The sequence below is a fragment of the Coenobita brevimanus genome, chromosome 107, assembly GCF_032717465.1.
Source record: "Coenobita brevimanus isolate Jiangsu-jjx chromosome 107, ASM3271746v2, whole genome shotgun sequence".
NCBI classification, from domain to species: Eukaryota; Metazoa; Arthropoda; class Malacostraca; order Decapoda; family Coenobitidae; genus Coenobita; species Coenobita brevimanus.
The window spans coordinates 12,721,833-12,741,508 of NC_137060.1; the positions used below are offsets into that span (position 1 = coordinate 12,721,833).

The window sequence follows — 19,676 nt, forward strand, 5'->3', positions numbered from 1 at the left end:
TCTCAAATCTTAATACTTTCTGATCTGTTGCAATTGTACTGTACCATGACTCATGCCCGTAAATTAGAATTGGTCTAACCATGGACTTGTAAATTTTCACTTTAGTATGTACCGAAAGCATATTATTATTCCAAACAGATTTCAACATTCCAACAGCTCGCCAAGCCTGTCTAATCCTCTCCTCAATTTCATTGTTTAATGATCCATTATATGATACAATCGTTCCCAAATATTTAAAGTTTTCTACATTCTTCACCACATTATTCCCAATTACACAATCGATTTGGTTCTCCACGTTCATATTAATAATTTCAGTCTTCCCACAATTTATTACCAATCCCACTTTTTCTCCTTCCTCCACTAGATAATCAAGCACCCTCTGCATCTCGTAAATACTTCCGCAAATCAGTACAGTATCATCAGCATAGTCCAAATCCATCAGCTTCTTATTTTCTTTCCAGTTAATTCCTGCACCTATTCTCCTTACAACCTTTTTCATAACATAATCCATAACCAAAACAAACAGCAATGGCGAAAGAACTCCTCCTTGAATCACTCCTGACCTAACTTGAAATGGATCACTCAAAGAACTGCCCACCATTACCTTACAAAAAGTACCTTCATACAGGCTTCTGATAATATTTACAAAATTTTCTAGTATACCATAGAATCTCATAATTTTCAACATAGCTCCACGTGAAACACTATCAAACGCCTTTTCAAAATCCACAAAACACATACTAAGTGGCATTTTCATCTCATCAGCTTGTTGCATTAGATGCCTTCCAATAAAAATCTGATAATTACAACCTCGACCCTTTCTAAATCCCGCTTGTTCTTCTCTTAAAATTTTATCAATTATTGGCTCTATTCTGTTCAACAAGATTTTGGAAGACTTTTGCAACTACAGGTGTCAAAGTTATCCCCCTCCAATTGCAACACGCACTTAAATCTCCCTTTTTTGGTATTTTTATAATCACTCCATTTTTCCACTCTTCTGGAATTCCACCATTATCCCAAGCCACATTAAAAAGTTTCAAAAGCGCATTCATCAACCCATCATTTTCCACCTTAAGCATTTCAGGGAATATTCCATCCTCTCCTGGGGCCTTAGAATTCTTTAACTCCTTTATAGATTTTGCTATCTCTTCCAAAGTTTATATATATATATATATATATATATATATATATATATATATATATATATATATATATATATATATATATATATATATATATATATATATATATTATATGGAGCCTCTATGGTACAGAGGTAAAGTCTGCGTTTTCGTACACTGAAGAACGAAGGTTCGAGCCCCGCCAGGGTAATAAACTTTGGGAACGTTCTTCTGGCCACGTACTGCTTGGCGGACATCAGGGGTGCTGTGGTTGAACCAGTGTCGCATACTATAAAGTATGCTTTCACCCAGTCGGCTTGCGCGGGCCGATTACACTTGGTTCACAGACTACGCACACATCCATAGCCACTACAATACTACAATTATACTTACAAGCACTTCTCGCCCTACATACAGTCTGTACCAGACAGCCTAAGCCACTTGGTAGAGATACATTGGCTGTACCGTCCCCCCTTCGGTAGGGATAGGCCGGTCCTGCAGTGGACACTCAAACGGCTGATGATATATATATATATATATATATATATATATATATATATATATATATATATATATTGGAGAGAGAGAGAGAGAGAGAAATCATAACTGCCTTGTGAAATTCATATAACGACGAGAGCAGTGAAACATGACTTGTATTAAGGCAGTGACTGGGCAGTTCACCCAACGTCTAAGAGTATACGATATAGGAAATTATCAGGAAATTATTTTCACAAACACCGTCTTTTACTAGTTTATATTTCACAGTTATAAGTTCACCCTCATGATTCGTATGTGGATATCAGACTGTATTCTGGATTTGTTTATGCAAGATGATATATAGGAATGAGTAAAGTGTTTTTGAGGAATAACATATTTGAATATTTACCAGTTTCTGATATTTTAAAATCATCCACATTATAATATTCATAAATCAATGTCTTCAGTCGGCCTCACGGAATAGATTTCATTTACTTAATAAGTCTGTTTTCGTAACAGATGATGAACTGTTTCAAAAAATTTACCGGATATAGAATTGAATTGAATTTGTTTAGACAAATTGTAATTTTAGAGCTCCTCTCGGCATTTTCTGCAAGAAAAATCAAAGCTGTCCCTTAGGAGTGAGTGGTAGAAACAAGTTTGTGGCAGTAGACCGATATTAAGGTTGTGCAGATGTAGACATGTCGCCTCGAATACACAGTTTTAAGTACCAGTCCCAATTCGCTGCCTTTATGGTACTTTCTTATTTAATCTTAACAACTTCGGACGAAGAAAGTCATTTGAATATTACTCTTGCTAGCTCCAGACTGTTTAAAGAGATGAGTCTTCATGAACCTTTTATCATGACAGGTTTCTCGTAAACTGAATAAGATATTAAGGAAGCGTAAAAATACACCCCAGAATTGTTTAATTGTGGTGAATTATATAATTAAATTCTGAACCAATTGTATAACCTTTAACTTTCTCTCATCACTTAGAATCAGGATTTTCCATAACAATACTCTTCTCCCATGAACTTATTTGTCCGAGTACGCCATTATTATTTTCTTGTTCCTACTATAAGTCTTTTTTTTTTTTTTTTAAATTCTGCTTAGTGTAGGAACTTTGAAGTGAACGGATTCATATAAGGCTCTCTTTAGGTCAATGAAATTATCATAAAACAACAAGATATATAAAATAAATGACGTCTTTGGGTCAAAGGAGCATAATGAACTCAACAGTGTGATGATTCACTTGCAGGTCACCGGAAGCGCAGCGTGGCTGAAATTCCTGAAAACTGAGGCAGGATGACGAAGAGCAGAAATGACGGAGTCTAACAGACAATGAGTGAAAAGCAAACCATATAATCTTGTCAATAAACACTGGACAGTTTTAAATGTTTATTTTTCCCTTTGAATAGATGTGGAGTACGTTGTTATTGCTGCTGTATTCTCGGTTATTGTTTTTGTTGTTATTATTGTTGTTGTGTCCCTTGGTGCAACTGGATATTACCACAATGGACTGAATGAATCCAGCCACTCCCACCGGGCAGTCCAATGGATCTGTGGTGGATGTAACGATGAGGAATTGCTTTGTGTTTTGCCTGAGATTGATGAAGGGTGTGTAGGATTCATGAGCAGAAAGAGCTGTGTACATTTGACAGGAAATCTATCAGCAGACTGGCAAATGATAATGGATCACAAATCCACTGACTCGTCACTCGAACCCTCAATGTTTTTACAGCCTCACCCAACACACCAACCACGAACTAGATCAAGCAGTAATTAGGTAACGTACAAACGATTGGAGCTACACATGCTTATACTGAAGTCCGGTCGAACTTTTTTTTTTTTTTTATGTACAGTACAGTCGACAGGCTGGTAGTAGTTATCTCTGAACGTATTATGTATTATGGCGGAATGAAGAAGGCCGAAAATAAGTCTGAACCTTAAACTGCAGGAGAAGGGATGGCTTGGAGAGGCGGGTGAGATTGATGATGAGTTACGCCATAATGGCTTGGAATGGTGATAAGTTGTGACAGAGATTTAGAGAGGTATAGAACACTGAGAGAAAGGTTTAGGATAGATATATATATAGTAGTTACTGACTGGCGACGAACTGTGATGGCAAGGACTGGAGTGGCTGGGGAGAGTGGAGATGAGTTGTGATGGCTCTTATTGGTTGCACGGTAACTTATCAATGACTCTTAGGCATTTAAGTATACTGTTAAATAAAACTTACGGTCTGCTCATAAATATACACCAACAGTGTCTTAAACTTACCTTTCTCTTTTTTATATCACTATTATCTCTCTCTTTCTCTCTCTCTCTCTCTCTCTCTCTCTCTCTCTCTCTCTCTCTCTATATATATATATATATCTATATATATATATATATATATATATATATTTATCTATATATGTAAACTTGAATATCGATAGATCAAATTCTACTAATTACTGCTGAAAGCAAAATAACGATAAATTTCCATTGACATCAGGGCGAGATGGAATATTCTGGATTTCATTTCTAGAAGAAAAAATCTTGTAAAACGTAAAAGCGTAACCTGACCGTCCCAATTAAATAAAAATACTGATATTCATGATTATGATACATATCCTTCATTTCGAGGGAATGGTCAGAGAAACCTACACTGGTTCACTTTTAGCTCTTTGATTAAGGTGACAAATTATAGTTTGATTTTGCAATCACCTGGCAACCTTTGTTGTTGTTGTTATTGTTGTGCTACCCCAGTCTGTCTGAACGAGCAGACCTATAACCCGCAGGCATGCAAAGACCCTTACAAGGTCGTCCCATACAGTGAGGCGATGTTACGAAGCATCTGACAGCGCCTCGCCACAGCGAGAAGCAGGTATTACTGTAGAGGTTGATTCCTGAGAGGATGCCACGTTTGCGTCTCTCCATCCAGTTAACAGGGCCCCATAGTAGGCATCACGCCACCCGGTTATTTGGCTATATGGTTACCACCCAGTGTGGCAAACGGTTTCCTGATTACAGGAAACCATTTGGCTTCTCACTCAGTGAAAAGAAAACTGAAGTGGAAAGAAAAGTAATACAGTGATAGAATGGATGAGAAAAATGGGAAGAGTGGAGGACAGATGCAGAAACAGAACAATACACATGAAGGAAGAAATAGACAGCACACATAGTGTGTAGATGATGGTTGCCTCTACCTACTACCCACTTGACAACTGTATTTAATTAAAAATAATCGTCGAAATCAATGGATTATAAAAAAAATTCAAATATCCTTCACTACTATAGGCAAAGATAAGCTCGAAATCCTCGCTAGTTTTTCTTCTTTATTCTTGACTAGATGTAACAGTTGTGCCCTGGATGACGCCCTGGTTTGAACTGGTAGAGAGCCGGGCGCGCTCCCAGGTCTAGCTTTCAAAAGATGCTTCATAATCAAAACCCAAACAGAGGCGAGACCAAAGTCAGCGAAATCAGTCACGTAGCCCTTCTCACAGTTACACATAGTTACACATAGCTACATATTACCCACATGAACATTTACATAAGAATAAACAAAGTTAACTATTTATACAATGTCCTGTTATTAAGAAATCATTAGTAACAATTTTCTCGGGGTGACTAAAAGTTCTGTCTCCAGACACATTGATGAATACGATGGATATTATATAATAAGGAAAGCATGGGTTGCAGTGTAAATAGCTGGATTAAATAGTTGGTTTATGTGGGATAAGACAAAATAATAATTATAATAGAAACACATGGTCATGGTAAAAATAGAATAAAATAAGAGTTATAGATAGTATGAGCAAAGTACAAATAGTTGGTAACAATTTATCACTGCTTATAGAAAACATAGGGGAAGTAAACAATACACACACACACACACACACAATTATATATATATATATGTATGTATATATATATATATATATATATATATATATATATATATATATATATATATATATATATATATATATATATATATATATATCACTAGATGTTTGAATGTCCACTGCAGGACCGGCCTATCCCTACCAAAGTGGGGACGATACAGCCAATATATCTCTACCAAGTGGCTTAGGCTGTCTAGCAGAGATTGTATGTAGGGTGAGAAGTGCTTGTAAGTGTAATTGTTGTGTTGGAATGGCTTTGGATGTGTGTGTAGTCTGGGAGCCAAGTGTAATCGGCCCACGCAGACCGACTGGGTGCAAGCATACTTTATAGTAAGCGACACTGGTTCAACCACAGCACTCCTTGTGTCCGCCAATGCAGTACGTGGCCACAAGAACGCTCTCAAAGTTTTTTACCCTGGCGGGGCGCGAATCCTCGTTCTTCAGTATACGAAAACGCACACTTTACTACTGTACCACAAAGGCTCGATATATATATATATATATATATATATATATATATATATATATATATATATATATATATATATGATATGGTGACCATCAGCCACTCATTTGATGTAGCGCTGCCTACTTCTTCCTTAGCCTTTATCATTCTTTTTCTGTGCCTCCCCTCCTCTCTTCCTGTATCTCCCATCTTTCCTGTCACTTCTTATTGCTTTCCTTTCCTTTACAGGTGGCTTTACATTGAGTGACAAGCCAAATGGTTTCCTGTAAGCCAAGAAACCATTTACAACGCTGGGTGGTAACCATATCACCAACCCATACGTGCTCCCTACGTGTCAATAAGTGGGTTGGTGGAGCGTTAGTGCCCTTATCCATAAATCCAATAACACAAAGTCAAATGGCCACCCCTCACGGGATTATGGCGTCTGGGAAAAAATATATAAATATATATATATAATATATATATATATATATATATATATATATATATATATATATATATATATACATATATATATATATATATATATATATATATATATATTATATATACAATATATATATATATATATATATAATATATATATAATATATATCTATCTATCTATATATATATATATATATATATATATATATATATATTATAATATATATAATATATATATATAAATATATTATATATATATATATATATATATATATATATATATATATATATATATATATATATATATATTGCCAGACGCCTCAATCCCGTTTGGGGTGGCCACAAACAAATCGCCTCCAAGTCGCCCTGTCCCCCTGCATTTCACTGCCCTGCTCCCAACTCACACACCCCTTTCTCATATACCTCTCCACCCCATCCCTCCCACTCATCCTCGGCCTCCCCCTCCCTCTTCCCCCCTCCACCTCACTCACATACACTCTCTTCGCCAGTCTTTCACCCTCCATCCTCTTCACATGGCCAAACCACCTCAGTGTGTTCCTCATAACGCTTCCTATCACATCCACATCCACACCACAAAGCTCCTTTATATCCTCATTCGTCAGCCTGTCTCTCCATGTGACTCCACAGGCTCCTCTTAAATAACTCATTTCCACTGCTCTCACTCTTCACTTGTGTCCTTCCAACAACGTCCAAGCTTCACTTCCGTACGTTAGAGTTGGTATCTAACTTTTTCACTTCCATGCTCACTTCCCTGTTTCTTATCACTGCTTTCAAAGAACCAGCAACCTTTCTTCCCTGCTGTACCCTTTCAAGCACTTCACCCTCCAAACCTCCATCCTTACTCATCACACTACCCAAGTACTTAAACGTACTCACATTTTCCAATTCCTCACCATCCAACCTCGCTGTACATTCACTGACTTCTCCTCTCTCAAAGACCATCACTTTACTCTTCCATACATTCACCTTTAGATTCCGTTTCTTACACACTCTCCCAGATTCATCCACCAAGCCTTGCAGCTCCCCTTCGTCTTCACTCAACAACACAGTATCATCTGCAAACAACAGTACAGGGAGTTTCCAAACACTATCCTCCCTCACCAGGGCCACTCCAATATTCACTACCCTACCTTGTACCTCTTTTATTACCCCATCCATGTACAGATTGAACAACCATGGAGACATGACACATCCCTGTTTCAACCTAACTTTCAAAGAGAAAAATTCACTTAGTTCACCATCCTCACGCACTGCAGCCTTCGCACCATAGTACATACTCTTCACAGAATTCAACAACTTCCCATCTACTCCATATATTCTTAACACTTTCCACAATCCTTGTCTATCCACCCTGTCATATGCTTTCTCCTAATCCATGAAAGCCGCATAGAACTTCTTTCCCTTCTCTAGAAACTTTTCCACTAAAGATCTAAGAATGAATATCTGATCTACACAACCTCTTCCCTTCCTAAAGCCTCCCTGTTCTTCTTCAACTAATTTCTCTGTTCTTTCTCTAACTCTGTCATTAAGTATCCTACCATACACTTTTCCTATTATACTAAGAAGACAAATGCCCCTATGATTACCACACACTTCCTTTTCCCCTTTTCCTTTGTACAAGGGAATAATTATAGCTGACTTCCACTCCTCCGGAACTCTACCTTCCTCCCAGGCCAATCTGCACATCTTCCACATCCATTCTACTACTATCTCTCCCCCATGCTTCAGCATTTCACCACACACTCCATCAATTCCTGGGACTTTCCCTGATTTAACTTTCTTCATTGCTTCCACAACTTCTAACCTACTGATTTCTTCCAGTCTTCTCACCTCCCTCCTTCTCTCAACCATTCCCCAGCCACTTATACTCGCATAATTTCCATCCTCTATGTTCAACAATTTCTTAAAGTGTTCTCTCCATCTGCTCATTTTTTCTCCCTTCTCCACTAGTAATCTACCATTTTTATCTTTCACTCCCCTGCTAACTTCACTTCCACCCTGTCTTACTCTTTTCACCTCGTTCCAGAACATTTTCTTACAGTCCCTCCACTTTACACTCAAATTCCTTCCAAATTCCTCATCCACTCTCTTCTTACTCTCTCTTACTAATCTTTTCACCTCTCTCTTTCTTTCTACATGTAACTCTCTCTTCCGCCTCTCAACTTCTTCCACGCCTCTATTTCTCATCCATTCATTGTATGCTTTCTTTTTTTGTGCCACAGCCTGTTTCACCTCTTCAATCCACCACACTATTCCTTGCACCCCCCTCCGTCTTCTCTTCCTTCCACACACCACATCACATGCTGCACATATTTCTTCTGTAAATATCCTACACACACCTTCCACGTCTCCCATCTGCTCCAATTCATATTTGCCCAATCGTTCCTCCACTTCTCTCTTATACTCTGCCTTTTTCTCATCCTCTTGTAACCTTTCCACTCTCCTTGCAACTACTCCTTCCTCTCGTCTTTCCCTTCTTCTATTCCTCCATCTTACTTGAATTCTAATTCGGGCCACCACCAAGTAGTGGTCAGAAAGTCTACTTCTCCAACCTCTATAAACTCTTGCATCCATTACACATCTTCGCATCCTTTCATCCACACACACATAATCAATATATATATATATATATATATATATATATATATATATATATATATATATATATATATATATATATATATATACATATATATGAAAGTAATAATGGTTGTAAGAAACTTGCAGGTATGATATACGTAGGATAACACTGTCTCAAATGAAATGAAAGTAGCAGTAATATGAATATATGACTATGTACTGTGTTCTCAACAGCAGTATCCTCAAAGCACATCATGATCTCATACTGAGATTCGTCCCGTAGGATGTTCAGGCTGATATATGTGATAGTAATGCACAAGAGAATTACAAACCATTGATTACATTGGAACCTTCAGGAGTTGTAACAGTAATCATAATCACAAAAGAGTGTTCAATCTGTCTGTTAGGTGTTTTCACAATTTCACACAAGGTAGCCTGTACAACATATTTCGTTTCCTTTTATGAAATGCATTGTAGAATGTACGTAAAATGAGTTGTAGCCTTATCCGGACACATGTTCTTTCTGTTATATCATTTTACCATAGATCATTGCATCAGATAATTTTTCTTATGTCCTTCATAATATTAAACGAGTTTTTTGTATTATCATGCCAACATTTTGTTTTCACCTGGCATTATTTTCTATTGTTCAGTATTAGGTTACAATTTCTTTTCACTTCATATATAAACATTAATTATACTCTTTACGAGAAGTTTCAACGTCCTTTGGTGGCTGTACTAATCTTATAGCAACTCAAAATGCAAGTACTGTAATCATATGTACTTTTGACTAATTCGTCAATGAAACTACATTGATATTAATAATAATTTCATATGTATGAAAGCAACTAGGATAATGAATTCGGGTAGTGAAGGAAGATACAGTCGTAACATAGTTTCAGTGATTAGCAAGAATTAAATGTAACAACTGATAATGCTGACAAGATTACATGGGTGTAAGGTAAGTCATGATATACTTAACAGTGGGTTAAACAACAGAACTGGGAGAGAGTACCAGTTTAGGAACTGAACGACACCGCTAGGTGACCCAGCAATCATCAGAGCAACTTAATACATTGGAGGGAAAACCGTGCACTGTTTTACAGCCGCTGTGTTTTACCACCGCTGTGTTTCTTGTTGAGGTCTGCATAAGGTCTGCTAAGGGCAATGAGTTCGATGACAGCTCAGTGCCACAGGATGGCTCACCATGATCAAACATTAATGAGTACAGTTCATCATTAAGGAAATCAGAGAAGTCAGTAACTGGATCAGACAGATCAGAGGAGGTTGGATCTGATGATGGATCATTAAGAGAGATCGTAACTGTATCTACTAGTGACTGAGAAGAGTGGTCTGTTATGTCTGGCACAAACAAACCTTGAATAGTGACCCCCTTTTGCTGGTAACACATTGATATTTTCATCTGCCATTGTTTGAACACCGATTAAAACATCGGCAGGGCAGCTAATCCAGGGTGTAACATAGAAATCAGCAATGAATGGGTCTGCCGAGTCATATAAAGATATTCTAAGCTGGGTTTTGCCTTTAATGTCTAAATATGATCCATCCACCGTGCATTTGGCTGGGGGCTCAAGGAAGCTAACACGTTTCGATCTGTTACACTGAATTCTTTCTAACGCCGCTTAAAATAGTAAGTTGACGACAGAACCTGTATCCATAAAAAGTGAGATATCCACCTGACCGCAATTTCCACGCATAGCATCCCCTCAGTTGTCTAATAAACGAACAGTACTGAGGGGCAACTCATTGTTTTCTGTAACTGCTATGTTGGAAGTTTTTGAGCGTCGTGCTATTCTTCCCCCGAAAACTGTTTTGCTAGGTAACGGCAGTCAGTAATAGTGTGACTTACTGTTTGTGTTACACAGGTCATTACCGGACCGTGAATGTCAACGCCATCGCCGGTCATAATGTCTGTAATATTAATGGCCAGACTGCGAAGTACGGAACTGTCTGTTTTTATGGAATTGTCTCTGCCTGCGATAACAACCTCACTGACGATTTTTTTTTTTTTTTTTTTGACATCTACCATTGGGACCGAAACCCCTGGTGATTAAGGCCATATATATATATATATATATATATATATATATATATATATATATATATATATATATATATATATATATACAGACACAACCATGCATATACACAAACACTCTCATGGACACGTACAGTCGCCAGCATAAATTCGCTGCAAGTCTACTCGTGTGATGCGAGTCCTTTTGTCCTGTAACAGTGTAAGAGTACTAGTTGCCACGTAGCCTTTTATACACTTTAACGACGTGTTTTTTTTTTTTTAAATGGTATTAGAGGCTGGCTAGGGTACAATATTACGTATACCGTATTTAATCAGTATAAAAAAAAAGTGCAAAAGCTGACAATGTTATGAAACGACGTACGAGCGTAATACTCTGACATTCCTCATAACCATGTCTAAACTCCCTTCCCCTCTCTCCCCTTTCTCTTCCTGATGTCCCCCCATCCCTCCGTCCCCCTCCTACTCCTCACTCACGTTCATGCCTCTCCACTTTCTCCTCTCCTCATTCTCTCTACCGTCATTCATTTATCCACGGCCCTAACCCGACTGGTGCATCACAATTCTCTCTTGACTGTTTACTAAACCAATATTGTCATGTTCTCAATTGCTCGAAAAGCTTTAATAAAATGTATCCAAGGCTAATTACCAATATTCCTTCCTGTTCTAATCCCATTCTCACCCTCCCCGTCTGATTCCCACTCTATTCCAGTTGTCATTCTTTTCTTCATCCCTTGTCACTACCAACAGCCGCTAGATAACAGAAACGTTTGAGGTCTCGTTCTTGTGATGTACTATTCCTTACTGTGTGTGTGTGTGTGTATGTGTGTGTGTGTTCAGTGAGCCTGGCAGTTGGTGGCTATTATTTCAGTAGGCGAAATTAAACAAACATTTGTGCCCATTCCTCCTACTTCCTCTGTCTGTCTGTCTGTCTGTCTGTCTGTCTGTCTCTCTCTCTCTCTCTCTCTCTCTCTCTCTCTCTCTCTCTCTCTCTCTCTCGTTTCATGGAAAATGTTCCCATCCTCCTCATATTGTTCACTGATTCATGAAGCAGGATCAGAACCCATCATGTTTCAAACTACTGTATCACGTTTGGAGTAAAGAGTGGGTGAAAAAGACTGAGGCATGGCAAGATACTCTCGAATGTAAGGAGCTAAAAGGTTACAGGAATAGACAAGAAATGGAGAAGAGTGCAGTTCATTACGTAGACCTGCGCCGTGGTTAAGGTAGACAGGGTGCGGAGAGAGGGGAGTGGAAGTGAAGGAGCATGGGGGGGGTGGTTTAGTGGTAGGGTGGGAAGGGACATGGGGTGGGTACGAGGGAGAGAGCAGAAGTTTCATCACTATACAACATTTTTCTGTCGTCTTTTGCTCACGTTTATGCTAGTCAGATATAAAGACCATTGCATTCTGGGCGATTTATAGCATTAATTCTTACAAACACGTCTTTAAAGCGTATAAAAGCCTGTGTGGCGACTAGTTCCTATACACTGTTGCCAGACAAAACAACCACATCACACGAGCAGGCTTGCAGCGAATTCCCACCGTCACTAACTCAAGAGTTGCCACTGATCTCCAGCTAGTTCAATATGGAAGTCGAGGCTACTCATGCAGAGACCACAGAAGTCGCATATCTTTAAAAATCTCTCCTGTGATATTTAATTGTATACCGTACGTAAGTTCTTCATGATATTATTCTTTAGTAGTTATACTAATTTCCTAGGTATACTTTAATGCGGTAAATGCAGGAAAACGTTACTATAGAAGCCGTGAAAGCACACCGGATGTGACAGCATTCATCACATATTTACAAGTCTCTAGCTGCACATTTTGTTTGAAACCCATATAATTTAGCTTTCTAAAAGAACAATGCTGCATCTCCAAAATGATGAAGAAAATCTGCAGAGTTTTTCATAGGAAAATTGTACAATGTCTGAAGCCGATATCCGACGATGCCGAGGGCTCCAAAATACCGTACAAAAAGTCAAAACAACACGCCAGTGGTGTACCCTGAACAGGGTATTCCTCTAGACTTCAGGAAATAATTCAGTCTAGGTACTGTCCATTTTTCTCTGCAACGGTTTTCCATGATCTTTGTAAAATAGGTCCAGCGGGGCAGTAGACAGACGTGAGTTTGTTATTGTTTGTAATTGAAACGTACGATCTTCAGCCGTGTCGTGCTAATGTTTCTTAATGAAAAATCGTTACATGTTTCTCATAACACTGTTTATTTTTGTTTTGGTTGACAAATACATGAAATGGATGTAAACTAAAGCTTATCGATATTTAAGGAAGGAAAGATTAATAACCGTCCCCAAACCGAGATGGTAGACTCAGCCCACCATTTCTTTATTTTCTTTGACTATAATACAGCCTCTTTTCCTTATAGAAGTGACTAAAATAATGTTATAATTTCTCTCTTCCTTTTAGTGACACAGAGGGCACATAAATTGAACGGAGTTCAGTAGACCGACTTTGATGTCGAAAATTAAATAATCTGGTGAAAAGTGGCAGTTTTTCCTTGGTTAGTGATATCGGGAATTTGTGCTGACGACTGTATATATATATATATATATATATATATATATATATATATATATATATATAATTTTATTTTTTTTGTATTTGTATTTTAATTTTTTTCTAAATTGTTTGACCTTATATTATTTGTAAACAATAATACCTAATCTAAAGACCCTAAAACTAATCACCTAACAGACAAATTGCTGACCTATACTAAATCCTAAGAGACAAATATCTGGACCTACATTAATGGTAGAAAAGCCTCGACCAAGAGAACACCATCGACTGCAGATATGTAATGCCTTTCTACATTACATACTTGCACTCATCACCTGCTGACTGTCAGTCGAGGCACAACCTAATATAGGAGACATCAATATATGAAAGGGAACTAGACGAGTCAGGAACATTTCCATATACGTCAGCTGTCGGCCCTAATTAGCACAACATGAACAAGATGGTATAATGTATTTATATAATTTGTACAAAAAATGTATAGTACCTCGCCCAACAGACCACCATCGACTGCAATTGCCCAATACCTCCTATATTGCACACTTGCACTCATCAGCTGGTGGCTCTCAGGCGAGGAGCGGGGCTTAATGTACGGGACATCTATATTAGAAATAGATCAGTGGGAAGGAGGAACTATTTCAAATATGTCAACTGTCAACCCTAATTAATAGTACAGTATATACATATTTACAGTCGATAAAAAACATAACCATACAGCAAAAAAGTCACATCAATCTGATCAGTCCGGTCTCTCTCAAGAAAGCCATCAATTTATAAGTCATAATGTCCCCATCACCCAGGATGGTGGAAAGGGTGAAGGGGATGTCTGCTGCGCCGCAGTAATTTATAAGTGAAGCGCGTTCATATATATATATATATATATATATATATATATATATATATATATATATATATATATGAGAGAGTAAAAAGTTGGAAAATACTCTGAAAAATGTATTTAATTACGAGTTTTCAGCCCACACCATGCCAGCATCAGGCATTATAATTGTCTTATATCGTCAGCATGATTAACAGTAAATATATAAAGATGCTATTTGGCTCTGTATCATTTTATTGTTTTTACTTGGAGGGAACAATATGCTGGCTTCTTCCCTTTGGTTCCTTCTTCCTTGCATTAAAAAAGAAAAAGTAAATCCAAAGCATTGCGCAGTTGACCCTTGTGCAGTGTGGTGCGGTGAGGATCTGTCCGTTCTCCCCTTTGGGGCTAAGATGCGAATGAATGTGTTTGAATGGATGAGTAAATGGGGAGTGTGTCGTCCTGTCTCGGCTACCTCCCTTTCCTTGGGGGAAGCAGCCTAGGTATATAGGTAGATAGATAGAAATCCAAAGCTCCAACTAGCTAAACCCAAATCCTCCTCCCAGTAAAATATAACAAAGAAAAATGTCAAGAAACACGCAGAATAGACCTTTGTAAGTTATCATTGTCCGCCCTGCATCATGTATTTCCTACCCCCACTGCCACACCGCCCACACCAGCAGACTGAGTAGTCCCCGCAAGACGCCGTGGAAGCCGATAACGAAGCTCAAATTACGGACCATCCTGTACATATAAATTGGCTCGTTAATTACATGTATCAAGTTGCATACTGATCGCTAATTACCGCATGATATATTTGCCTCTAATGAATCTCTAATTACGGGTTATACTGTATATATATAAAATTGCTCGTCAATGACCTGTATCAAATTGCATATTGATCGCTAATTACAGCAAGATATACTTACCTGTAATTGCCAGTCCATTTTAGTTAATCAAGGTGGGTTAATTAGAGGTGTGAATCAGGTGTAATGACCGCTGTTGGATTTTCTTAGCCCAGTAACGAGACGACCCTCATTAACCCCTTCAGCCAGAGGCCGTAATTAGGAGTTTTGGCGTAGTATTTAACTCTCTCTCTCTCTCTCTCTCTCTCTCTCTCTCTCTCTTCATTTTTTCGGCTCGCTTTCTGTTCCCTAGACCGGAAGGGACTTTTTCTGAAGGGGTAAGGCTCACACACACACACACACACACACACAGACGCCACTTAAAACATACCATCCGATCTATCTCCGAGGGTGTGGGTGTAAATAATATAATTCAGTAAGCAGCCAAAGAGTATCTGTTACGGGTGAGGCTCTTTCTACCCTAGGCTAACAAAACTGTCAGCCGGTAGCAGGAATAAAGTAGCAGGAATAACGTAGCTGGAGTAAAGTAGCAGGAATAAAGTAGCAGGAATAATGTAGCAGGAATAAAGTAGCAGGAATAATGTAGCAGGAATAAAGTAGCAGGAATAAAGTAGCAGGAATAAAGTAGCAGGAATAATGTAGCAGGAATAATGTGGCAGGAATAAAGTAGCAGGAATAATGTAGCAGGAATAAAGTAGCAGGTATAATGTAGCAGGAATAATGTAGCAGGAATAAAGTTCCAGGAATAAAGTTCCAGGAATACTAGAGCTGGAATAATGTCGGGATTAAAGTAGCAGGAATAAAGTAGCAGAAATAAAGTAGCAGAAATAAAGTAGCAGAAATAAAGTAGCAGGAATAATGTACCAAGAATAATGTAGCAGGAATAAAGTTGCAGGAATAAAGTTGCAGGAATAAAGTTGCAAGAATAAAGTTGCAGGAATAAAGTTGCAGGAATAAAGTAACTGGAATAAAGTAGCAGGAATAAAGAAGCTGGAATATAGTAGCGGTTTACTTGAGGAATAAATTATTTAGAGATACAGTATATGTCTGCATATGTTTTGCGTCTTCCTCTCCCGGATAGTCATATTTCCACTGAAACTAAATACAATTTTCTGGCAGCAATAATAATACAGTACCACTTAATATGAACTGAAAATTCTAATTAATGTGAACCGATTATTCAGAAGCTGCCTGCCTCACTGTTGTTCTCTTTATTCTACCTCTTTAATTTTCAAGTCTTCCTCTTCGGCAAGGGATTAGTCTCACTTCAGCTGAATAAAATCGTCTGCCTTTACCAGCAGCGGAATAGATGTGAACTGATAATTGCAACTCAGTCTTTCTTTCTGTCCGTCTGTCCCATGTGCATTTCACGAATTCCTCTACGTCTGCAAGGGTCTGTTCTCAGTTAATCTGAATCATGTCATCTGGTGGAACCAAAAATGAAATAAGACAACGTGAATCGATATTCCAGAGTCTGTCTTTGTCTGTCAGCCTGTCTGTCTTACGTAGGAGGCGTATTCTATCCGAAGATGGATGTAATCCTTTGTCTTTAGCAAAAGTAAAATAGCAATTATCCTGAATCTCAAATGGTGTGGTCTGTCTGTGTGTTTCCTTTTCCTTGCTCGAATGGCTTATAGTCACCTTGGTTTACTGAATGTGTTTGATGATATTTAGAAAAAAAACAAAAACAATTTTGATGAATCTTTCTATGGCGTAGCTTTGTCTGTCTCTCCGTCAGTTTTTCTGTCGCCTGTCCATCTCGCTGAAGATGACTTCTATCCAACAACATGATTCTCTACCAGACAATTAAGGGAGAACTCGAATGTTACCAGAAATGCTTCAGTAATTCATATATGAAACCAATATAACGCTCATCCCTTTTTGCATCACTTTTTTTTTTTTTTGCTCTGTTATTGTGCAATCAGAATTTCTTCAAATGTTTTTACGTAATATGGAATCCACAACATGTCATGAGCATCATCAGCTGCTTCGAACCGCGAAGCAAAGGAGTGAGCAACGTCTCGATCAAAGGTCGTGGTGGTACTTGGGGGAGGAGGAGGGGGAGGAAAGGAGGAGGGGAGAGGGTTTGGAGCTTTGTCCAAACACCAGACCATTCTTCCTTTCCTGTCCCCGGCATCGACAAAGGCCTGGATACTTTCTTTGGATCGCGACTGTACACTCGAGATCTAGATGGCGAGAAGGGTGTCTGTGTTTTGCGACTGCTGATTAGACGGCGATAAGGTCATCGCAACCGACGCCAGATAATCTATAATATTTAGTTTTAAACACTTTGGTCAGCGTTTTTGGCAATGAAATACCTATTCTTAAAAAAAAAAGAAAAGGAAAAATATATTTAATATGTTCTTCTGTCAAGCAAGATACCGGCCTGAATGTTTTAATTACTATAAATAAACAAAGAGTACCTGCCGTGACGAATAAATGCTGATATTGGTGGTAGGTAGTGGCGACCATCATCCAATCATTTGATGTAGTGCATCCTACTTCTTCCTTAACCTTTATCATTCTTTTTCTGCGGCTGTCCTCCTCTCTTCCTGTTTCTCCTGTCTTTCCTGTCGCTTCCTATTGCTCCTCTTTCCTTTTCAGGTGCCTTTACACAGTCTTATGGTTTACTGTAAGTCAGAAAACCACATACACAGCTGGGCGGTAACCATTTAGGCAACCCAAGAAGAGTATGAAAAAAACTTATGTATCAAAATCAGATGTGTCAAGAAATTCCATTTTCATTACTTCCTCTATAAGCACTTCAAATGGCCTTGAACTCTACAGTCCGTCTAAGAATGATTTCCTACATTATCCACTCAGACTGCTAGAAATTCGCCAGTTTTCCCACAACATGAGGTTCGGACAGTTTTCTCATGGGCCTAACAGGCGTCCTAGCATCACACGGCATATCATCACAGCGCCCTAATATACCCTTTCATCACATTTGATACTTGAGTCACTTCAGGGAGTGGCGTGTGTGTGTGTGTGTATATATATATATATATATATATATATATATATATATATATATATATATATATATATATATATATATATATTGCTCTTGCTGCCTCAAGACAATGTAATGCAGTAAAAGAGCCCATATAAGTGCAAGTATTATATAGCACTGTAAATTAAATCATCTAAAGACAGCTAGAATAAATTGGAGAGTACCTCATCGGATTCAAGGTGTTAATATCTCACTTATATTTACTTATATATGTAGCACTTTATTATTTCTTAGTATGTGACTTCAGCACCAGGAACACTAATGTTATGTCTAAATTATTTATATAATCCCGTAATTACTATAAATGGTGGTATTTGGTGGTTACCATCATCCACTCGCTTGATGCAGTTCCGCCTACTTCTTCCTTCAGCTCGTATAATTCTTTTTCTGTGTCTGCCATCGTCTCTTCCTATTTCTCCTATCTTCCCTGTTACTTTATATTACTCTTCTTTTCTTTCCAGGTAGCTTTACATTGAGTGACAAACATAATGATTTCCTGTAAGCCAGGAAACTATTTACAACGCTGGGTGAACGCCACATAGCAAAGTCATACGCGTTCCATACTTATCAGCAACTGAGTTGGTGGAGAGTTAGTGACCCTCCTCGTAAAACAACTAGCTGAGAGTCAAACGGCCACCCCTTCCGGATTATGCGTCTGGCTATAGTTGGACAGTGTACTAGAAACATATCTTTCTATACAAAAGGAAGATTAACTGCAAATAAAGAAATCATAAGAAACTATATAACTCAGCAAGAATGCACCATTGATTGACTTCACTGTTCTTGTTTACTTCTTGGTAAACATTACCATTCCTTTATTATCAATCTCTGTTTTTTCCCTCCTCTCACTTGGTTATTACGTGCGTATTGCATATAAGAGTTGATCTGCACCGTCAGTTTCAGGAAAATAACTGCTTGTTTATTTTATTATTGTTGTTGTCGAGACTGAATTCACACAAGGGGTGATATCTTATAGCAGTGGTTCCCAACCTTTTTGGTCCTGTGGCCCCCCGAGAAAGTTATGAGAAGCTCCATGGCCCCTATATAACTCAGATCGTATAATTATGTATTTTTAATATTTTATATTGTGCAGAAAACGGTAATTACCCCAATATACTTAAGGCTAAACTAGCACAGTAAGGTATATTTCATACTTGATTTCTGTCAGGTTTTACCCAGACCAAATACCTTATAATATCTTATATTACCAATAAGGCCCATGGCCCCCCAGTCAATGTCCCATGGCCATGGCTCCCAGGTTGGGAACCGCTGTCTTATAGGGATGAGATTATTGAACATTAGGTAAGCTGAGTGGTGGAAGAAGAAGAAAAGCTTCAAACCAAGAAAATCATAATATTGCATAACTTCTCCGATTTTGCCTGGAATGGTAATTACTTATATGGC

General features: G+C 38.2%; 2 protein-coding genes across 2 annotated transcripts in view; both read left to right on the forward strand.

Annotated features, from left to right (window-relative positions):
• The window catches only part of LOC145416619 (paralithocin 2-like), a 15,371-nt gene extending 12,383 nt beyond the window's left edge, over positions 1–2,988 (forward strand). Inside the window, exon 4 of the mRNA XM_080285552.1 lies at positions 2,875–2,988. Coding sequence (XP_080141678.1) covers positions 2,875–2,883 — 9 coding nt within the window. The 3' untranslated portion in view covers positions 2,884–2,988. The remainder of the gene's footprint in view (positions 1–2,874) is intronic.
• Positions 1–19,676, forward strand: part of LOC145416618 (uncharacterized) — a 117,322-nt gene that overhangs the window by 59,658 nt on the left and 37,988 nt on the right. The gene's annotated exons all lie outside the window — the stretch shown is intronic.